Source organism: Alligator mississippiensis, chromosome 2, assembly GCF_030867095.1.
Source record: "Alligator mississippiensis isolate rAllMis1 chromosome 2, rAllMis1, whole genome shotgun sequence".
NCBI lineage: Eukaryota > Metazoa > Chordata > Crocodylia > Alligatoridae > Alligator > Alligator mississippiensis.
In genome coordinates this window covers 243,758,985-243,783,329 of record NC_081825.1, presented here as the reverse complement: position 1 = coordinate 243,783,329, position 24,345 = coordinate 243,758,985, and the positions used below count along the sequence as shown (strand labels likewise).

The 24,345-nt window shown below is 40.2% G+C and overlaps 1 protein-coding gene across 1 annotated transcript in view; it reads left to right on the top strand.

Annotated features, from left to right (window-relative positions):
• Window positions 1-24,345, top strand: part of RYR3 (ryanodine receptor 3) — a 557,273-nt gene that overhangs the window by 464,527 nt on the left and 68,401 nt on the right. The window contains exons 70-75 of the mRNA XM_059723007.1: window positions 1,288-1,458; window positions 5,594-5,653; window positions 6,229-6,360; window positions 7,171-7,283; window positions 20,697-20,793; window positions 23,134-23,243. Coding sequence (XP_059578990.1) covers window positions 1,288-1,458; window positions 5,594-5,653; window positions 6,229-6,360; window positions 7,171-7,283; window positions 20,697-20,793; window positions 23,134-23,243 — 683 coding nt within the window. The remainder of the gene's footprint in view (window positions 1-1,287; window positions 1,459-5,593; window positions 5,654-6,228; window positions 6,361-7,170; window positions 7,284-20,696; window positions 20,794-23,133; window positions 23,244-24,345) is intronic.

The window sequence follows — 24,345 nt, the reverse complement described above, 5'->3', positions numbered from 1 at the left end:
AAAGGCAACCACATCCAGTGTGTGTTCCCTCTGAATCATGAAGCAGCCTAAGTAACACTGGCTTACATATACTTTGGTCACCATTTAAAAGACAACATTTGCCTAACTTTACCACACAACAGAATATCCATTTATACTATTTTATTCTATTCATCAGCTAAGTCATATTTGTGGTAACACTGTGATAATAACTGGCAAATGATGGATTTTAATGGTTTCTATCATATTCCCACATCTGCCAAGCATAATGTACACAAAATAGACAACAGCATCCCATTTACAGAGGGAAAAGGATGTGGAGGGTTAATTGCAAGCATCTGCTCTTTGTAGTGTTTTATGCCTTAAGCCCAGTCCTGAATTTTTGTCTTGGGCAAAATTCCCATTGAGTTCAATGAGAGTTTAGTTCACGTATGGAATTCAGGATTGGGCTATTTTTGTTGTTGTTTACCATAAATTCATTAATTGTATGGGTCTGTTTTACAATAAGCTGTGCTATTGCTAAGGATTTGATTTGCTATGTTAAATCCAAAGAAGAAATTATTTGGGGCTGATTTTTTAAAGCAAAATGTTTATTTAATAACACTGCATATCATCTATTATAGCTAGGTAGAGCAAATGTTGTTATTTGTGCCACCTGTTCAGTTCTCATCTCCTCAGCTTCCTTTATCTAGTTTCATCTGTGACCAAAGCTTTTAATAGATTAATTTATTGTTATTACAGAATTGTTTTAACTATAACCCACCCAAAGGAAACTACATTTTCACCTTTAGTGGTCTATTGTATTGAATCAATTCCTTCTAGATTTTGATCAACAGCAAAGCAAATTCATTTCATCCATTCACTTAGGACTCAGACCCTGGACAATCTTGTCTGATACAATTCTTAACAACACTCAGTAGGAATTAAACTATTTCAAAATGCAAACAGATAGTCCATTAAAACTGTGGTTCAGTTTTCAATTTTATATAAATTGAAATATATATATGTCTGATTTATAAGTTATATGTGATTCAGAATTTATGTTTGCAAAAAAAATTGATCAAACAAAATTAGGTTACTACTGTCAAAAGAATGAGTACTAATATTCATATTATTTGAAAACAAGAAATATTTTTACATTTTCTACTCAAACTGTACAGTTCATTTTTATTTTACCACTTTTAACTATGCAAAATTAAACTATGTCAACAACTATAGTCTGCTTGGACAAGTAGAAGTGAGGAATCATTTTATATGTCAGAAAAACTGTATTATTTGGAGTATTCACAAGATGTCTTTTACTTCTAGTCTGGAGGACAAGACCAAGAACGAAAGAAATCAAAGCGTAGAGGGGATTTGTACTCAATACAAACTTCCTTGATTGTAGCTGCACTTAAAAAGATGCTTCCTATTGGTTTGAATATGTGCACACCTGGAGATCAAGAGCTGATTTCTTTGGCTAAGATTAGATACAGCCATGTAAGTCTCTTTTATAATGATTTTCAAAATAGTAAAACAGAACCTCAGAAACCAGACTGTGAAACATAGATTCATAGATGTAGGTTCAGAAGAGATCTTGCAGATCTTCTAGTCCGACCCTCTGCCCTGAGCTGGAGAGAAAACCGGACTCAAATGATCCCAGTTAGGTAATCATCAAGCCTTCTCTTAAAGACCCCAAGGTAGGAGCCAGCACCATTTCCCTTGGAAGTTGGCTCCAGATCCTAGCCGCCCTGACTGTGAAGTAGTGCCTTCTAATGTCTAGTCTGAACCTACTCTGTAACAACTTATGGCCATTATTCCTTGTTACTCCGGGAGGTGCTCGGGGGAACAAGGTCTCTCCCATTCCCCGCTGTTCCCCCTAGTAAGTTTATAGATGGCCACCAGGTCCCCTCTCAGCCTTCTCTTGTGAAGGCTGAACAGGTTCAGGTCCTGTAGCCTCTCCTCATAGGGTCTACCTTGCTGTCCCTGGATCATGCGAGTGGCCCTTCTTTGGACCCTCTCAATGTTGTCCACATCCCTCCTGAAGTGCGGTGCCCAGAACTGGATGCAGTACTCCAACTGTGGCCTGACCAGTTTTGCATAGAAGAGGGGGATCACCTCCTTGGCCCTGCTTGTGATGCATCTGTGGATGCACGACAAGGTGCGGTTAGCCCTACTGACCGTGTCCTCTTATTGGTGGCCCATGTTCATCTTGGAATTGATAATGACTCCAAGATCTCTTTCTGCCACTGTGCTTTTGAGAAGAGAGTTCCCTAGCCTATAGGTATGCTGCTGGTTCTTACTGCCCAAGTGCAGCACCCTGCATTTGTCAGTATTGAATCCCATCCTATTCTCATTTACCCACCCCTGTAACTGTCCAGGTCCAGCTGTATCATGTCCCTCCCTTCTAGCATGCCAACTTCACCCCAAATCTTGGTGTCATCTGCGAATTTAAACAGGGTGCTTTTCACCCCCTCGTCCAAGTCGCTAATAAAGAAATTTAACAGTGTGGGCCCAAGGACTGAGCCCTGGGGGACTCCACTGCTCACATCTCTCCAAGTCGAATAAGACCCATCCACCACCACTCTCTGAGTGCGGCCTCTCAGTCGATTTGCTATCCATCTGACTGTGTAGGCATCAGTGCCATAGTTGCCTAGCTTTTTAATGAGAATGGGGTGGGAGACAGTGTCTAAGGCCTTCCTGAAGTCCAGAAAGACTACATCCACCGCAACACCTGCGTCCAGTGATTTTGTGACTTGATCATAGAAGGCAATCAGGTTGGACCTGCCCCTTGAAACCATGCTGGTTGCCCCTGAGCATTATCTCCACTGCTGGTCTTTCACAGATGTGCTCCTTGATAATCTTCTCAAAGAGCTTCCCCAGGATCGAAGTAAGACTAACGGGCCTATAGTTGCCTAGGTCCTCCCTCCTCCCTTTTTTGAAGATGGGGACCACATTGGCCCTCTTCCAGTTGTCCGGCACCTGGCCAGAGCACCATGAGTGCTCATAAAGCCATCTCAGGGGCCCTGCAATTAGCCCTCAACGCCCTGGGGTGGAGAGCATCTGGGGCAGGCTGAAGTGCTCTGGGTCAGAATACAGGGTGTTCGTGGGGAAAGGGACTTAACCCCTGCCAATTCCTTCAACACCCTGGGGTGGAGAGCATCTGGACCTGCTGATCTGAACACGTCCAGCCCCTCCAGAAGTTCTCTAACTCGGTCCTCCCTGACCCTAGGGCTGGCGGAGTCTCTCGTGAGTCCGTCCCGAATCTCGGTGGGGGACTCCCAGTCCCTGCACAAGAAAATGGAGGCAAAGAAATTGTTAAAAAGGTCTGCTTTTTTGTCTGGTGCAACCACCAGATTGCCTAACATATCCTGCAGTGCCCCACATTACCCGGTGCCTTCTTCATACTCCCTGTGTATTTAAAAAAGGACTTTTTGTTGTCCTTGATCCTTGATGCTAGCCCTAATTCCATATCTGCCTTAACTTTCCTAACAGCCCCTCTACAGACCTGAGTGATGAAGGTATACTCCTCTTTGGCCCCTCCCTTCCACTGGGTGTACACCTCCTTTTTGGCAATTAGGCATTCCCAAATGCCCTTGGTGAGCCAGGGGGGCTTTTGAGCACTCTTGCCCCCTTTGATTCTCATTGGGATTGTCACCCCTTGGGCTCTGAGTATTCTCTCCTTAAGGAACAACCACTCATCTTGGGCACCCAGTTCCCCTACTTTCCAGGACCCCAGTGCCTCTCCTACCAACCTCCTCAACTCATTGAAGTTGGCCCTCTTGAAGTCAAGGGCTACTGCCTTGCTGCAGGCCCTTGACACCTTGCGCTGGATGGTGAATTCCAACAGGCAATGATCACTGTCGCCCAGGTGGTCAAGAACCTGGAGTCCCCTCACCAGGTCATCGCCTGTGGCCAGGACCAGGTCCAGCAGGGTATTTCCCCTGGTGGGACTGTGCACCTCCAGGGTTAAGAGGAGGTCCTGTATCTTGACAAGGAACCTTTGTGAGCATTCCAACCTGACTGACTGCTCCTCCCAGCAGATGTCCAGGTAATTTAGATCACCCCCCTGACAACTACATCCGTTGCCTTATGTGCCTCCACAAGCTGACACGAGAATTCTTGGTTGGGACGTCTGTAGTAGACCCCCACTGTTAAGTCCCTTTCCCCATGGTCCCCCTGTATTCTGACCCAGAGCACTTCAGCCTGCCCATCCTCTGAACCCATCCTGCTAGTTGAGGATGTGTATTGCTTTTTGACGTAGAGCGCCACACCCCCGTGTTTCCTCCCCGCTCTATCCCAGCTGTATAGTCTATAGCCCCTAATGTTAACTGCCCAGTCATGGGATGAATCCCACCGGGTTTCTGTGAGCCCTACTATGTCCAGGTTTAAACTAGCTATCTGGAGGGCAAGTTCCACCTGCTTATTCCCCATACTATGAGCATTGGTGTAGAGGCATTTAAGGCTATGAATTGGTGCATGTGCCACCCCCGATTCCCAGGGTTATCTGGGAATCCTGTCATGTACCTGGGTATTCCTTGTGCACATCACCTGTCTTGGTTGGGAGGTGTCCTCAAGTCCTCCTGTGGCCCCGTCCCCCGGCGAAGCTAGTTTAAAGCGTGCCACACGAGATCAACCAACCTGGAAGAGAAGACAAGCTTGCCTTTAGGGGAGAGGTGTAGCCCATCCCACCCAAGCAAGCCCCCTGCGCAAAAGTCCTGGTCGTTATCCAGGAACCCGAGGCCTGCCTGGTGGCACCAACTCCATAACCATTGGTTGACCTCGCCAATGCAGGCCTCATGTTGCCATCTCTGTCTACTCACCGGGAGACTAGAGGAGAATACGACCTGTGCACCCGTCTCCTTGAGCTTGGCCCCCTGGGCCTCGAAGTCCTTCATGATGCAGTCTGGGTTGCCTCTGGCCGTGTCATTTGTTCCCACATGGATAAGAACCAGGGGGTACTGGTCTGAGGGTCGAATGTAGGCTGGGATTCTCTCTGTGATATCATGAACCCTAGCCCCTGGCATGTAGCAGACCTCTCGTGCCATGTTCTCAGGCTGACAGATGGGACCCTCCGTTCCCCTTAGGATGGAATCCCTGATGACAAGGACCTGGAGTTTCTTCCTTGTGGTGCACCCCCTCGGTGCCATCTGTGTCGTGTGTGGAGTGGCACCATCCCTACTGGAGGCATCCCCTTTGTCCTTCTCCACCAGCGCTGCCAAGGCCTCGTATCTGTTCCCCAGTTGTAGCCATAGATGCCTAAGTTGTTAGTACATATTAAATATTGCAATATGTCATATGGGAAATACACCTACAGGATATGAGTGGAAATGTGCAAACAATTGTGTGTGTATATAAACTTATATGGGAAAAATGGCAATCTGTTTTTATGTGGTTGTCACAGAACCAAATCCCAAGAAATCTTTTGTTAGCATTTAATTCTCCTTAGATTTTGGCCAGTATTTTATGGCTACAACCTAAGCGCTTTCTAAACACTTCCCCACCCCCCACCCCCAAATTGTATGTACTTAACATAATGTTCCAGTACTTTGAATTAAATGTAGAATATAAAAAAACTATGTTTTTATTAGATGAATGTCAGGCAGAAAGTAAAGGTTTTTATCTCTTTCTGCAGCGAGACACAGATGAAGAAGTCAAAGAACATTTACTTAACAACTTGCATTTGCAGGAAAAGGTAATATATAAAAAATGAATCTGAGGTTAGATGAAACTCAAAATGAAAATATAGAAAAACCTCAGAAATTTGAAATTGTACTATTCCATTTATCAAATCAGTTTTTTTTTCTAGTTTCCTAGATTTTTAGGTTTCAATAATCCCTATAGAACTGTGCAAGTTAGAAAATAATAATTTTGTAGATTTGAATCTAGTACACTCTTCTAAAAATACGGTTCCCATACTTATTTTTATATTAGCCTCCATATTTTTAATTTATTTGAAGACATCACAGAATTTCCAGACTACTTTACCGGGATCCATGAAACCACACAGAGCACTTGCTGTAGAGTCTGGGTCCAGCTGTTCAAGTAGAACAAATGCCATGCTTATGAACAGTAGAGACAGATAGGAGGTTTACCAGAAGGGGAAAAATAAGATATTGTTTCTAAACTTCCTTAGCCACGTGACTAATAACAGTAGCAGTAGTAGTGGTAGTCATTATTTTAAATCAGTCAGGTTTTCTCACCTTAAGGGATATAAAAAGCCCAATTCTTGAAAACATTTTTAATAAGATAGGAAATGTTTATTTTTAGTCTGAAGATCCAGCTGTGAAATGGCAGTTAAACCTGTATAAGGACATTATGAAAAGTGATGAGCCCCCTGATCCTGAGAAGACTGTGGAACGTGTGCAGAGGATTTCAGCAGCTCTCTTTCACCTTGAACAGGTGATAAGGATCCATCTATCTTGTAGTTAATTTAACTTAGATCAAGAGGTGAAGTTCTCTGGCAGTCCAGATGATCACTTGGTTGCTTTAGCAAATGTAATCATTGAACATCAGTTTCTAGTTAAAGCTAAAATGTATGTCTTATACATTTTTAATTAATTTCATCTCCCAAAGTATCAAAGTTCTGCTTAATCCATTGCTGTGGCAATTGTGCTTACCCCTGCTGAATTCTGTAAACAGTTTCCCAGCCCCAGTATTGGAATTCAGCACTTTGTAGTGAACAGGTTTGCATTTTTTAAAGATGTGTGAGTATGGTTTTAATATCTTTTTTCCAAAGAGATGTCAATCTGTCCTTCATTTCTCTATGTGAAAATAATTGCATTAGCAATTTTGACACCTTTAGTACATTCAAATGATATAAGTTAAATACAAGAAGGCCTTTGTGTCTGACTTGCATTCTGTCCATTTAAAAAGATCTTATTTTCATGCACAACTGATAGTGGAAAAATTGTTCATAGAGGGACTATACATGCAGAGTTGCACATAAATATGGAAATTGTACCTTGAGTCCCATGTATGAGATTTGCTGACAGCAAAGGGTGGTCTTTATGCAAATTTGGGAGCTATTTTCTATGACCCTAAGTTTTTTAAAGAGTGATTTTTCATTTAAAACAACATTTCTCAGAAGATAGGAAGCTTTGTAATAGCAATTAGTTCATTTATCTTGCAGGCATACTAGTCAAATATATTAACTGTAACAAACTTTGAAGTATTCATGCTGCACATTTTGAAAGAAGTGTTTTCTCATAGGTTGAACAACCACTAAGATCGAAGAAAGCTGTCTGGCACAAACTCCTGTCAAAACAACGCAAAAGGGCTGTTGTCGCTTGTTTTAGGATGGCACCATTGTACAATCTGCCAAGGTAGATGCTTTAAAGGTTCATTTATTCATGAGCTTTACTGGGGAGCAAGCACTTCAAGGAAGAGCAGGAATTTCTTAACACTCACTGCATCTAAATTTATTATCAAAATTTGTTGATTTGGCAGAGCTTCTATAATTGGACATTGCTGTGACTTTCTGAATTTAATAAGAATAACAAAACCTAAGGGCATTTACATGTATTTACATTACTTTTGACCAAACTAATCTTTGGTGCTTTGGCATGCTTAGAAAGCTGTTTACACACATTTGAAATGTCCACTGAATACTTGTCATAGAGTTTCTTATTTAATTCATTCCTCTGGGTAAGAAAATAGGTTTTTATGTCAAATAATTAAATTGAAGAAGCCAGTGTAGGAAATACACTACTTCACAAAGGCATACTTCAGTTTTTTGGGGGTGGGGTTTGTTTGTTTTTTACCAATTTTTATCTCCTATGGCCGCTGGTATACTCCAGGCAGCTGTGCCTAGGCATTTCTGTCCATTTTCTCCTTTCTGTCCTTTTCTGTCCATCATTCTCCTGATTCTCACCCCCATAGTATTTTTTCCCTTTATTTTTAGCTTTCTTTTTTGTGGATGTCCCTCTCTGTTCTCACCCCTATGAAAGCTTTTACTGCTTAGCTTGGGAGACTCAATTTTTAGCTACGTTGGGGTGGGCCTCTGAAATTCATGCAAACTATTATGTGTGCTGTGGGGGCAGAGCATAGCAATTTGGAATTCTGGACTTGTGTTTTCAGGCTTTAGCCTTGCTCATTTAACTTAGACTCATAAAGCTGGAAAAAAAGTCATCTAGTCAATCCCATTCTCAGACAGAACAGGTTTTACCTGACACATGCCTGTCTAGTTTCTTCTTATAAGTCACCTGTGAAAGAGTCTACAATTTTGCCAGGTAATTTGTTCTAATATCTAGCTGCTCTGATATTTTGGAAGTTTTTCCTAAGCTTTAAACTGAATCTGCCTTCCTGTTGTTTAAATCCATTGCTTCTTGGCTTACCCGCAGCAGGTAGGGAGAATGATTGTTCATCATACTTTTTATGGCAAATTTCAAATATCTAAAATTACTATCATATCACCCCGTAAAATTTGTTTTTTCTCCAGACTTAGCATCCCCAGCTCCTTCAAGCTTTCTTCATATCACCTGCTTTTCAGTCCTCTGATCATCTTCATTGCTCTCCTTTGGTTCTTGTCTAATTGTCAACATTCTTCTTAAAATGTGGTATCCAAAACTGTACACAATATTTTATTTGAGATTTAACTAGTACTGAGAGGAAAGGCATTGTTATTTAATGCATCTTGGATATGATGCTTCTGTTAAAACAACCCAAGACAGCATTTGCCTTTCTTGCAACAGCATCATATTGCTGTTTCATGTTTAATTTGTGATCCACTATAGCCAACAGATCCATCTCAACAATGTAGTGTCCAGCTAGCTATCCCCCCATTTTCTTGTTTTATTTTCCTTCTTTCGTGAAGTACCTTACATTTGCTCATATTAAATTTCATTTTATTACTCATTGCCCAGATCTTCAATTTATCATGATCTTTTTTGGATTTGAAGTCTATCCTCCAAATTTCTTCTAACCCCATCCAGTTTTGCATAATCTGCAAATTTGATATGCATCCTCTCCACTCATTCATCTGAGTAATTAATAAAAATATTAAACAGCAATGGACCTAGAACCTTGCAGAACTCCTCTCAAAACCTCTTCCTAGTTTAATATCAACGTACTCATTGTCTGCAGTCTTTCAGCTATAGCACATCCTCCGTTATCCAAACAGTAACTTTTTTTTAACTAACTCTTGGTATTGTGTAATAAACTATTCTGTTTTAAAACTTTATTTAATATAGTTCTGTATATTTAAAGTGTGATACAGTACTATAATTTGTAACTGTTGGGACTGTATAGTATTCTGTTTCACTTAATACAATATTGTATTTCTACTCTCAGACTTGTAACTTGCCTTAAACTTTGCTGTATTTAATATACCTTATTTACCTGAATATAAGATGACCATGACTATAAGGCGACCCCCAAATAATTAGATTATATATATGGAAAATATTTACATTTTTATAATTTTTCAGGTATGGAAACTTATTATTGACCGTTTGCCTTGAATTTGTCCCCCTCCCACTGCCACAGCAGGGAAAGTAAATCTGGATGGTCAGGTAGCCCCCTTAACTTCTGTTCCCCCCACCTTCTTCCCTCTTCATCCCTTAACCCACCTCAGACCCTGCTCTCCATGAGCACATGGAAATAATGGGGGGGGGGGGGGAATTACTACAGCTATCCATAGACTTAGTTCATCCAGAATTGATACATTTTACCTTTTCTAAAACTGCTGCAAGTTTTAGCACAGGTACTCCATAAATATACTTTTAAGCAGCACTTCTGAACCTACTTATATATAGCACAACCTATGCATAATATTAAGCTAAGGCCAAAAAGCTTATGGCTTACCAAGCCACTGGGCTGGGCCCCAGCAGAGTCAACAGTGTTTCAAGCCATGGTGACCCCATAGCTCAGCACTGTTCAGTGTATATATATGTACTCCAGATATCCCCACAAAGGATCCATTGGCTAATTAGGCCACCACCTATGACTGGAACCAGATAGTCTTGTCATGAGTCCTGAGATCCTCCAAAAAATTAGATGCAGATGAGGCACAAGGCAACCTGGTCCAGCTTCACCCATGAAGGGTGGGACCACACTAGTCCAGGGGTGGGGTGGTGTCCATAGGTGGGAGGCGTGACAGTGGGATTCTGGGTGAATTTTTGGGGACCCTATTTGATTATGTTTGCCAGACGTTTAAGGCTGGTGATGAAACAGGAATCACTGGAAATGGGAAGGAAAGGCACAACTTGGCTTTCAGAGTGAAGAGGAAATCAAAATATATTCAGTGCAGTGGCTCGCCATGACTTGAAAGAGAGCACTGAGGGGGACTGTGCACAATGGGCAGTACCATGGATCTTATTACAGTGGGCTGCACTAACCTGTCCTTACCTGGCAGGGCAAATACTGTGACCACTAAGGCAGTCTTTCTAGCTGCTGGGCATAACCACTTTTCTGCCACAGGGTAGTACCTATGGAGATAATGTATAGTTAACCTCCCATTTGCTCTCACGTGGGAAGATCTTGGCTTTAAGACTACTTTATATACTACTCGCTTGTTCCTGTGGCCTTACAGCTGAGGGCAAGCGAAAGGCAGGGGCATCTGAACCCCAAGCTTCCAGGCTTGGGCCTTTAAGTAGGATGTCTGCCAAATGATATGGAAACATCTGAAGCCCCAGGTGGAGATGGAGAATGTTTGCCGGTAGTAGGGCCACTTATGGTTCTGGGCAGACTAACGGATTTGGAATTGATTTGGCTGATATGGCTTGGAACACGAAAACATTTCCATTTGAAAAAAAAAGGTTCTCATCAGTACATTTGCCCAATGTGGTTCACAAGTTTTATAGGTATGCTCAGTGTTCACTGCTTAAAGGTTGGTTTCTATTACTGAGCGCTTGTTTCTTTTGGCAGCTGTTTTATCATAGATAATGTATTTAATGTAGTTTCCTTGTATGCGAATGTAAGACAAGGAGTTTTTTCCCCATGCGTGGGGGAGGGGAGAGACTTTGTCTTGTATTCAAGTAAATATGGTATCTATTCTTAAGTCTGATATGGATTTCTGTTATATATCATGTGTTGGTATATAATATCCTCATAAGATGCCACAGTGTCACTTACCCAAAGGAATTCAGCTCTCCAAATAGCTTTTCAGCATGGGTTTTCCAGAGGGTTTGGATAACTAAGGATCTGCTGTGATTGTATATCCATCAAATGATTGTTCCTTCTAGTCCATATTTGTCCAGCTTGTTTGTGAAGATGCCACGTGGCACATGTCAAAAGCTTACTGTATTAAAAATATGTTACATCTACAATATTCCTTTTATCCACCAATCCAAATATCCTATCAAAGAAGAAAATTAGTTTGGTTTGGCATAATTTGTTCTTAACAAATCCTTGTTATTGCAAATAATCCTTTTTGTTGTCTAAATGCTTCTAAATTGATTATTTTAGAATATTTTTAAATAACTTCATATACTGAAGCCAGGCTGACTGAACTATAATTCTCTGGATTATCCTCCCTACCCACCACCTTTTTAATGATGTGCACTCTGTTTGTTTTTCTTCTGACTTATGGGACTACACCTGTTTTCCCAGTAATAATTGCTAAGGGATACAAATATCTTCATATACCCATGACTTGAATTCATTCAAAAAGTCAAATATTACTTGATGTTCTCATCTTCATCTGCATCCTTTCCCCCTTTTTTATATTTGTTTTGCTAACCATCAATTAACAGTTACATTTTTGTAAAGACAGAAGCAAAACAAGTACTGAGCAGCTTGACCTTCTTAGTGTCTTCCATTATTAATCATTCACCTTCACCATGAAACAACAGACCTACACTTTTTATCGTTCTTTTATTCTGATGTACTTAGAGCAACTTCTTGTTGCTTTTAACATCCTCTTACAAGTGTAAGTGGCTGCATCTCTCTTCCTTATTTTGTGCCTACATTCTTATGCTGTAACTTTCTATATATCTTTAATGACTGTCTATCTTTTGATATTCAGGTTATTTAAAATATTCCTTGTGCAGCTGTGTCAGTCTCTTGTAATTTCTCCTGTTTCTTATTCTTTGGACAGTTTTGCAATTGTGCTTCTGATATATCTTTTGGAAACAAACAGTCCTCCACTTCTTTTTTTCTTTTAAATTATCCATCAGTGTATCAGACCTCACCTACTATTTTGTGCATTTGTTAAAATCTGTTTTTCTGAAGGTCATCTTCCTTATTTTTTAACCAGCCTTGCTCTTAGGGCCATGAACTCTATAAATTCAGCATCATTTCCACCCAGGTTGCTGGCTACCTAACTAGCCAATTCTTACTTATTGGTTAAAATTGAATGTAAAATAATTCATCTCCCTACTACCCAGTCAATGCCTCAACTTCCTTGACCATAAATTTGCCAACCACACATCAGAAACTTGATGGACATTTTACGTTTGGCTGTATTCTTCTTCCAGCTTGTATTGAGTTAGTTAAAGTCTATTACTACTTTTTCATATGTTCTGGATGATCCTGATAATCAATTCATAGACTCTGTCATTGGCTTCCTTCTCTTGTTGTGGGGGTGCATATCAAAATATCAAATGACTTCCACAATAATATCCCTATTTTTACTCCTTTTATTCCTTTACCTGGATACTCCTGACATCTAACACACCCCTCATTTTAGACCAAAAAGCAAATGTGTATGCCAGTGGTTCTCAACTTTTTAGATTCAAAGCACCCTCCACCAATTTTCTGAATTTAGCAGCACCTTCTGTGAATGTGGGTACACAAGGTTAACATGCCCCCCTGACTTTGCCTTGATGCATAAAGCCCAGAGGGCACTCACCCTCCACGCGGAAGTGTAAGGGCAGGTGCAGCACTTACTATAACTTACTATATCCTGTACGTGGCCAGTCTGAGCTCTCAGGCAGGCCAGCAGTAGAAGCCTCATGGCAGCCCTTTCCATCAGGCTGGTCTACAGCAAAATGCTCCCTCCCGTCACTGCTGTTGCCTTGTCTCACTCCACACAGTGTCTCCTGAAAACAGGTGTGGCAAGCAATGTAGCAGCACCTGGCAATGGAGCAGCGCTGTCATTGAGAATCACTGGTATATGCTTTTGACATACAATTCAATGCCTCCTCCCTTTTTCCCTTAGAAAAAGTTACTCCCGGTAATAGAAATAGTATTTGTAATGCCAAAAAAGTCATAGTTTTCCTTACATGCCATGACTTCCAGTTTATCTTTATTGTTTTCTCCTCTTGTACAGTGTACCTGGCATTAGCACAGGTATAGAAGACAACTTATTTCTTTGACTAGTGGTTCATGCATTTACCTTCATCTACTAAGGGTCATAACTAGCAGCATTGTCGGCTGTTACATGTTACCAAATGGATAAGCGGGAAGGGGAAGTGGTTAGAGGATCTCCTACCTCTTCATCATGCCATGCAACACATCTCTCAGATAGGAGGGGCATGCCATCAATTGGATGCCTCTGTCCTTCATAGGAGTCAGTCCCTGACCACCACCAATATCATTCTTCTCATATTCTTGGGTATTCTACACATGGGCCCTTGATCCCTAAAGATATGTACATCTTATTTTTTAAGTAATGGGTCTGCTAGTCTCCCCTTCTGCCACATGTATCATGTAAGATTCATTATGTAGTAGCTGTGTTGAGAACCTGAAAGTAATCTCTTGCTTCTAGCTGTACTGAATATTCTAGTTTGCCTTCTCCTGGTATTCATAAACTGCCAGCTGTCTTCTTCATTCTCAGCTTTGCCGAGTTCCACTTTGATTTCTCTCTTTATTGGGTCTGTTGTAGGGATGCATGATTTCCATCCAGGATATCTTCACTTTCATTAATGCCTTAATAGCCAGATAATTGTGCCTCCAAACCATGCACCTTTCCTTCCAGTATGGTCAACAACTCGTTGACGGTATGGTCAACAACTGTTTCAGAATCCTGTTCCATTTGGGTAAGGGACAGATCTATTGTCATGCCATTTGTTTAATTCCCACCATGTTTGTCCTTTGCACTGTGCTCTCCCAAATTTGTTTAGGGTCTCTCAGGAGACCTCTTATTGAAAGTTGGAAAACATTCATTTTCTAACAGAATGCATTTCCTCCAATGAGCATGTGTGTGTTAGATGAATTTGGTTTCTTCCACACAGAGAAAGGAAACTATTCATGTTTAATGAACTTTGGCTGTTTGGAAATGTTTAAAAAAAATGCTTTGTACTTTACCAGAAGAAACAGCAGTATAGATCTATATAGATCGGGCACTTCAGCAGGGCTTTTTGGAGCTTTTATCTAAAGCTGATTCAATCAGCTATTAGGTAAAAGCACTAAAAAGCCCCACTAAAGCACCCAGTCTATACACACATCAGGCAAGCCGGGTCCAGCTAAGGCGCTGACTCTCCTGGGAATGCACTCCAGGGCTTGGCATGGGAATGCCCTGAGTTTAAACTAAAACACCATTTTGGGGGGTGGGGTTTACATCTGCAAGCAGCCACAGTTTACAGAGTGTTTTTAAAGTGTTTAACAAAATGCATTCCATCTGCATCTTAAAAAATTAATATCAATTAAATTATTAAAATGTTTTTGTATGTCTGAAGTTGGATGAGTGTCCTGGCAGCTATAAATCTTGAGAAGAAATTTAGGTTTACCACTTTAGGACCAATTGAAAATTGCTTGTACTATGAGGAGGAAGTTCATAAGGTCATCAAGTCCAGCCCCCTGCTCAAGGCAGGATCATTCCTGAGTAAACCCTCTCAGTCAAGCATGTCTAACCTGCTCTAGAAAGCTTCCAAAAATGGAGTTTCTGTAGGTAGCCTGTTCTAATGCTTTAACCACCTTCATAATCAGAAAGTTTCTCCTAGTCTTTGACCTAAATTTCTACTGCTGAAGCTTGAGACCATGGCTCCTAGTCCTGTCCCCTATAGACATAGAGAAAAGTCCATCTCCATCTTCTCTTTAATCACCCTTCAGGTATTTTAAGATTTATCACATCCTGTCTTAAGTCTTTTCTTCTCCAGACTAAATAACCTTCAATCTTTCAGCCTTTACTCATAAGTCTTGCTTCGCAGTCCCCTAACCATTTTTGTTGCTCTGATTCCCTCCAAACCATCACATTCTGCTTGAAATATAGGCCCCAGAATTTGGACGCAATACTCCCTGTGAAGCCTCACCACTGCTGAATAGAGCAGAAAAATCACTTCCCTTGATTTGCAAGTGACATTCCTGTTAATACAAAACAAGATGCTGTTGGGTTTTTTTGCAACAAGAGTACACTTTGGGCTCATATTCAGCTTATAGTCTATTTTAACTCCCAGGTCCTTCTCTGCAGTACTGTAGCCTACCCAGTCGTTCTGTCATCTGTATTTGTGCATGCAGTCATTTTGTCCCAAGTGCAGGACTTTGTAGTTGTCCTTGTTGAATCTCACCTCCTGATTGAAGACCATTTATCCACTCTATCTGGGTCATTCTGGATCCTAGCTCTATCCTCCAATGTATCTGCAGCCAACTCGTCATCTTTCTAGATCTACCGTGGATAGGCTACTTGGTAGAAAAGTGTTTACCATATTATTCTGAGAAGAATGTAAAGAAGGGAAAAGGGAAGACTTAAATAAAATGTAACAACATACCAGGTTTTTGTTGTAACAAATGAGTAGAACAGAAAGGAGCAAAACATTGGGAGAATTGAGGGGACATTTCAGTATATCAGCGATTTGTGGGTACTTCTTGATAAGCACATTCTCTATTAAAAACTATTCAGAGTTTACTTAGGCCAGGATATACTTATAACCTCCAAAACTAATAGCCAAATGATACAAAGAATAAGCTGTCTTATATTTTCTGTTTAAAAAAACACATTTCCCTGAAATTGGCAAGTGCCTGTCTAGAGGATGGGAGATCAGAGAATCAGAAAAATAGAGCATGGAGGGCACTCAGGAAGTCATCTATTCCAACCCTTGTTCTAGGGAGGATTATCCCTGTATAAACTTATCCTAGGCATGTTTGTGTGACCCTCACTTAAATGCAGATGAAGAGAACTATTACTGCATTCTGCATTTTCAACAAAATATGAAGTAATACTCTTTGAAGTAGAAAGCTGGCTAATCTGCTGAATCTGTTCCATGTTAGAAATATTAGGCCCAGTTCTTCTTAGACTTACAGGTTCTATGACTAAGTTTCTTCTGATTTTCACTAATATTGCTGAGAAATGAATAGCTAAGTATTTCTGTGTTCAGTGTTTGTGTGACCTTTTATTAAACTGTGCTATTATGAGCAAGTATTTGATACCTACTACCTTCTCAACATACCTAAGCAAAGTCCCAAGAAAAAAATTGTTGAGATTGTAGGCTTATTTCCTGATTGCTATGTGCAAAATGATTTTTAAATGTTCTACAGACAGCTATTTTGTAGACAATTCATAGCATTTTGACAGCAAGATAAAGCTATTATGCCATGATGCACATAATTACATACATAACTATCAATCCATCATTTATGTTGATTGTGGCATTAAGACATCTCTGAACACCAGGGAGTTTATTTCAAAGTTTATTTCAATTATTAATTATGAAAGCTGTGCAAGTGAATGCCTATATCAATATGGGTTTTTTTCTAATTTTTGTTTTGTTGTTATATTGGGGTGTAAGGGTCAATGCCAAATTTAACAATAAGAGAGTGAGTTTAAAAGATACCCCTGCAAATTAGTAAAAACAATTTTTCGTCCTAGAAAGTGCTATGCCTTTCAGTGTTTGCAAACCCCTTCTTCTGATCCATTCTTGAGATGTGATTTTCATGTTAATCTCCCATTTGAATATGATATTCTCCAACAAAATATTTGTCTTTCTTTAAGGTTTTCCAGTGCATTGACCATTTTAATGTCTGATGCATTGTTTTGCAGCTCTCTGTTAAAGCAGTGCATCCAAAAATTATAGATTATTTAATATTTCCCTGCAAACCAATTCCAAGTGCTTCTTTTTCTAAGAGGAGGCTCAAGATGCAAAGTAAATACTTATTGTAACTTTACAAATTTTATTTCTCAAAGAGTGAACATTGCCAGTGCTTGGAAATACTAATTCTTTCTGTTTATTTATTAATTAGTTAATATTGCTTTGAAGAGGAAAATTATTATCTGAGTCATAAGTATATTTTCTCTGAGGTATATGTGAGAAATATTGAGATGCTTTACAGGAATGCACTTTACTATTCTGTTTTTTGTTCATTATATACATGTGCATTGAGAGATACAGCAGATAGTACACAAGACAGTTATTCATAAATAGCTTGCAAATACAGGCTTCTTTATCTTTTACTAGTTTACTGAATTTAACTTGTGCCTTTGTTGTTAGTTCTTCAATGAAAACCTATATGCTTTTCTTCAGACACAAAATTAGCAATTTCTTCCTGAGCACCTTTCAACGTGTTTGGCTGGAAAAAGTACATGAAAAAACTCAGTATGACAGGCTTATACTCATGTTAACGGTAATGTAACCTATGGAGAGCCTCTTCCTTATGCGCGCACTTATTCCTTTCCCAGCCATGATTTGATGTTATCATAAAAACATGAATTTGTACAATTTTTAGAAGGGATTCTGATTGGTCAGTCTTTAGGAACCATTGATAAAATGCTGCAGTAAAGTATAGTTTAGTTTCAAAAGCACAGCATGAATAATGTGTGTAAAATATTCTCACTAGGTGAATATTTTATTTCTGTATGTCAGATATGGCCTGTAATTTTACCTTGTATACACCCCACTTAATAACTTTTAACATCCAGTTTGCTTAGGGTAGTGTCATTATGATACAAAAAACCAACACAAAAGTGATGAATTAAGCAATCTCTGCTTCACAGGGTGTGCAGAGTGCATCTAAAAACAAATGTCTTTTTAAATAAAACATATGCATGTGTTGTATAGGCGGTATCCTGAAAAATCTTACCACTGGGAACAGAATTCCATGTAATTTTTTCCCAAACATCTCACTTCTCAGCCTCTTGCAGGCTCATGTCAAGTGATAGTACCCACCATGCCCAGTACTGTGTGTTCCTTGGGCCAGATTCTAGGTTTTTGTAAAATGTATACTTTTCCATTTATGAATTCCTGTGGGCAGTTCAGACCAAAACATTTGACAAAACATTATTTTCTTAATTTGGGATTGAGATTTGCATTTGAAATAAAAGGCTGTGGTTATATGTCAGTAAAAGTTATGCCAGTGATATTTATGGTAGCAACTTCACCAAATGAATTTTGCCATCTCAGTGCACCAATGCAGCCAATGCTAATTTAATAAAAAAAATATTCATCAGTTTGTAGACATATATTGCATCCCCTCAGCATGGTAAAATTTTAGGTTTAGTTTTATGCTTATAATAAAAGTCCAGCCCTGTTTCAATTAAAAACCAATTTTTACTTAACCATTTATTTTCTGGAAGAAATCGACTTCTGAGTTGAAATTTTCCTGGTTATAGTCTCAGTTGAAAAGTGATGTTCTTTTGTAAAGACTGAAATCCCTATGCAGAGGATAATGAGTTATAGCAAGGATAAAAAATTACATCTTTTCCACTTTAAAAAAAAATGTACTGCCAATCACTTTTGTTTCATGGAAATAATTCAGAAAAAAGCAACATTTGAAATTTGGTCTACAAAAAGTGTTTATGGTACACAGTTTACTTTGAGCATATTAGAATAAAAAGGTTACAACAGATAAAAAATAGACGTATCACTTCTAAACATGATCAATAGGCATCTACTAAGATTTCTAGCCAAGCCTGCCCTTTCTGTCACTGCAATGCACATTGTCTGGGTGACTTGTGTGTCGTCATCGTCCCCGCACCCTCTTCGCCCTCCCCGCCTAGGCATAAATATGAGTTAGCTTGGAAATACCTCCGTGAATACATGCACAAAAAATTGTTTCCCGCACTATGTTAATGTGAGGAATAAGGAAAAATTGTGGGTGTGTGTGCAGCTATCTCTGTAGTAGGAGCTGACTACAATTTACATTGCATTTTAAATGTTTGAAGCTAAACTTTCCTTTGCAGATAGCTTATTTCATATGCCAACTTACAAATGTCACAATATTACATTATTTGAAGCTTTGTTTGTTACTTCAGCTTGTAAAACATTGTCTCGGTTCAAACAATAGCAGCACTAAAGGTGTGAAACTGATCCTCTCCCTATTGCACTGAGAGAGAAACACAGAGAATAACAGGGTGCATCCAAACGCTAACATTTGTAAGCATGGAGAATTTCTTATTGTCGTCGCTCATCTGCTCAGAACCCACCTTTTAAAAAGTTGGGAAATGTAAAATGAAACTTTATCTACCTATTTTATACAGCCAGAAGGCAGGGCAGGGTGGCATCTTCTGCCCGCCGCCCCTCCCTACACATTACAGGCATGCAATTAACTGTTTAATTGCACAGTTACCTTGAGACCACCTACATGTGCAAAATAGCTATCATGCCATAAAAAGCTCCAACCATCTATGAAGCTAGACCTTAAAAATGTGTATTAACTTTATAGCTGGTTGCTTTTGTGTTTTAATTTTCATGTGCAACAGGGTCTCCCTTGTGGATGAGAGCCCTGTAAGCTGTGGGCTCCCAGCCACACAGCGTTCCGCCTTGCCAGCTGGAGCTGTAAGTGCTACCACTGCTGGAGAGTCTCAGCCCCTGTAGCTGAGGACTCTGGCTCCCAGCAGCATCCCGCAGCTACCTGGACCCAGAGTCCCACAGCTGCAGATGCAGCATACCTCTTGGTGCTACACCCCAGCTGGGTCCTGGCAGCTGCAGGGCACAACTACAGTCTCCCAGCCCTAGGGGTTCACGCATCTCCAAGGCTGGGAGATTGCGGCAGCCGCATCTCCCATCTGTGGAGGTAAATGGGGTGCCCCATGGCTGGGAGCCCCTCAGTTAAGGGGGAATCCAGCCATAAGATCTTGCTTCTTGCTGGTACAGGAAGAGCCCAGGATCAGGCTTCCCCGGCACCAGCAATAAGGCACAATGAGATGTAAAGTTCAATCCCACAATTGCGCTTTCTGCCATAAATGTGTGGCATGTCAGGTGGTGTGATTTTGTGAATCGCACTTTAGAGCCCATCGTACCTTTACCTGCACATGTAGATAGGGCTTTAGAGACAATATCTGACGAAGTAAGCTTCATCTCATGAGAGTTTGTTCTATATATGGTACATGTTTTGTTTTTTATTAACTTGGTTTGTAAGGGTCAGATTTATCCTGCCTTTTGCTTGACTTCAGACTAACACAGCTAACTACATCTGACCATTGAGACTCACTGGTTCTGAGAAGCGCTTCAGTCGATCTCTAAGTGCCACAATGCCCTGCCTTCTAATTAGCACAGCTAACTACCTCTCTCTATTCTAAACAAGTCACATTGTATTTCCTGTGTGTTTTTTTTTATCGTATAATTGAAACTTCTTTGACTAAAGACTATGCCTGTACAACACATGACACGATGGTATCTCAATCCAGATAGAGGCTTTTGATGCTATCACAATACAAGTAAGGCACAGTGCCAGTATAAACAGACAGCTGCAGAGAACTATAATGAAATTAGGAGGTATTTGATGTGCATTCTAAGTGTACCCCAAGTATTCTCAGAAGTCTGATGAATGTACCACTGAACATCTCCATTAGTTTGGGTTTTATTTCACTGACCAATCAGAGGATCAAAATTGTACAAAATGCATATCCTTACTAATCATTAACCACCTAAGCTATTATACTATGTTCCTTTTACCCCTCTTGATCTCACTTTCACCCCCCCTCCCAGGCACCGTTCTATTAACCTCTTCCTCCATGGTTATCAGAACTATTGGATAGAAACAGAGGAATATTCATTTGAGGAGAAACTAGTTCAGGATTTGGCTGTAAGTACTGACATAACTGGGCTTTAGGTATCAGTGCCCATTTTAATATATATTTTTATACATATTTTAACTGTGTTTAATTTTCTGTATCATACTTTTTATCTACATTTATAAAAACTACAATCCTCATACTTCAGGGCATAAGCTGATTGCTTCCTATGGATGGGAAGAAATTTACCTCTTATCTTAATAATGCATATTTAAGTGCATTAAAGGTGGTTTATGACCTTGATTGAAGTATATGGTATTGTTCACTTTTGAAAACAGGACTGGATTAGATGGACTGCTTTTGTCTATACGGTAATTCCTATGTTCCTATGTGTTAATTATTATTTGTTTGGAAGCTTAACACAATTGATGCTTTTCCCTCCTTTTGATTTTTTTGTTGATGCATAATACTTTCTTTATTTTAACATTTTAAGCTTTAATGCAAGTTAAGTTTTGCCATTTTCTTGTTGGTACTCTGTAATGAATTGTAAATATGTTGTAGCCATATTCAGCAGAAATTCAGTCATTACATATAATGGATGTGGAGAATTGGTGACCTTCTGCATTTTGTTATCTAAACCTGAGTCTAATTCTCATTCAGAAAGATCACCATATCTCTCTTCCTTCTTCATGATGCGTCTTTGGCATCTTAGAAATGTTTAAAATACAATATCCTTGCTGTGTACGCCCTATGGAAAAGGAAGATATCAGTTACAAACCAGAAAAAATATGTTAAGGTCTAAACTCAACATGAGCTGCTGTGGGTTTTCACAGAAAACATATAACACCTTTTAAGAGGCACTGGTATATTGGAAAAGCATTTGCATTTTTGAGAGATTATGGGTGATGTTATTCTTCTACTTGTGACAGCTATAGTAAGGCCTTTATTTCACTTATTAAAAATATCAGCACCCTCCACCCCTTCCCTGATGAGACAAGGATTATCATTTAAGATTAGACCATATGTCATGGGACTTGTTCAGTCTTTGGTCTTCATTGTGTTGTATTGTTTTTCTTCCCATTAACACACTTTCTGCCATACTTTTTCCTTCTCACCAGTTTGTTTGGGAAAAGAAAGGCAGATTCAACAATGACATTATTCCTTTCCCTTCATAAGCTTTCAATTTTTAATTAAAGAACCACAAATAAAGAAAAAATATTAAAATCATGAATTGTTTACAAAGTTATCATTTTCTTAAGTGAGAGAAAACTAGGACCCAGATGAGTTGAATATTATAAGGTCATAACAATGCCAGGATCAAGAAGTCCACTCTTTGGACTTCAGAGGAGGTCAGCCCCATACAGATTCTGACCATCTTTAGAAGACTGCAAAACATTCCCATTAAAATATTACTTGCAAAAATGCAAAATTGATATCCCACGCACTCTTAAACCTCTAACAACCCCAGAAAGCATTTTCCTAAAGCCTTATTTCAAACAAATTTTACCTTGGAATGGGAGAAGCACCAGAGACTCCAAGAAATCCACTTGATACTTCACTATTGCTGCTCATTTTATATAGAAAGCATTCATATGTTGTGATGATGGGTGGCAGTATGAAATCCAGAATAGACAGATGAGCATTTGTAGTTAACACCACCAGTTGTTGTTGATTTTAATACTTTTTTTACTGTAACCCTTTGCAAATAACTTTCTAAAAATATCTTTCCTAATACTTTGTATACTAGGTTTCTCCTTGGATGTGGTTTTATTTTGAAAGTTTGAGCAAAAATGGTTCAGTCAGTTGTGAGTAAAAGGAAAAAGAGAGAACTTCTTTCCTTATTTAAAAGGAAACAGAGCAAAACATCTCTTAAAATTTCCAACCAGCTTCAATGTTAAAAGGGCTTGTGATGGGACGAAAACATTCAAAACAGTAATAGCACTCAGTAAAGAGAACAATTTTTTCTAGTGAAAAAAGAAAGTTTGGGTTTGACTAATTAAGAGCCTTAGAAAATTGGACTGTGGGTATTATTAAAAAATGCTTTCCCAGCTGACATTCCGACTGAGCAACTCTGCTAGGCCTTTTCTTTAGCTTTGGTGGCACAGAAGTTTAAAGATTAATTTCTGCTGAATAAGGTTTATAACTTTCATTTGCAACATATTGACTTGGATAAACTTCAACTTTCCTTTCAAACAAGAGTAACAGAATGAGATACTGTAAATGCTTCATAGCCATACAAGCAGAACGTTTCAAATGTTCCAAACTGCTGAATATCATCAATTTTGGAAAAAGAACATAAATTGAACAGAATGAAACTATAATTATTTTTGCTGCATTCAGATTTCTCTGGATCAGTTTGTTGTTTGTGTTGTTTCCACTTATGAAATGTTACAATGTAAATCTTTGTGTAGACACCACCAAGGAAAGAGGAAGAGGAAGAAGAAGAGACTGAAAAAAAACATCCTGATCCACTTCATCAGATTATCCTTTATTTCAGTCACAATGCTCTCACTGAGAGAAGGTAAATAGAGAGACATTCTAAATTACATAAGACTGATTTCTGTAGCCTTATTTTCTCTTCATTGATCATAGAATTACACCATAAAGGTAAATTTAGTGTGACAACAGAAGTAAAAATATTACCACATTTTCTTGTGTTCAGCACGCCCCCAAATAAAACATGCATTATGTTTTTAGAAAGTAGAATGTAGAGTTATAGCTGACTGTGTGACGTCGAGTAAGTGTTCCTGGGAGTATAGAGCATCCAGGAAGGTTGGCATCCAAGGAAACAGGCTGGTGAAGCAGCAGGCAGCAGGAATTTCCTGTTGTGCCATGTTTCCTGGACACCCTGTTTCCAGGAGGACCTAGTCAGTGTCACACATGGTTAGTAGGCCTGTGTGAATAGGGAAGTATTCAATTCAGATTTGGCCAGTTTGGAGGACAGTGCTTCGAATCACCGTCCCCATTTGATTTGGCCTAATCAGAATTGGAGATTCGGCACTAATTCGGAGATTCGGATCAGCTGGGGAGAGGCAGGCACAGCTGGGTGGCAGCAGGTTCTCCTGTGGCTCCTCCGGCTGTGGCTGCCTATCTCCAGTGGGGGAGCTGCAGGAGAAGCCCCCGTGACTGCCCTGCCCGGGCCCCATTCCCCACACAGCCCCAGCCTCCTTGCACTTCAAAAAAAAAAAATTTTTTTAAGCGCTTTGCACTCATTGGCTGCAGCAGCAGGGATCAGGGCCCCTGAGGGCTCGTGGCAGAGCCCACCCATGCCATGCGGGGCAGTGAGGGGCCGCGGGGATTTCCCCCACTGCCTGGAACCCGCACAGCAGTTGCCCCATGGTGCAGTGCAGCGCAGCTCAGCAGGGTGCTGCACACACTCTGGGAGCTGGGGCTGAGCAATGGTCAGCTCCGGCTGACTGCTGGAGCTGTCCCAGCTCCCAGACAGTGCATGGTGCCCTGCTGAGCTGCGCTACACCTGTGCAATGCAACAGGTGCCATGCAGGTACCAGGCGGTGGTGGGGCAATCCCTGCTGCTCCTCACTGCTCTACGCTGCATGGGGGGGCTCTGCCACGAGCCTTCAGAGGCCCTGATCCCCACTGCTACAGCCAGTGAGTGCCAGATT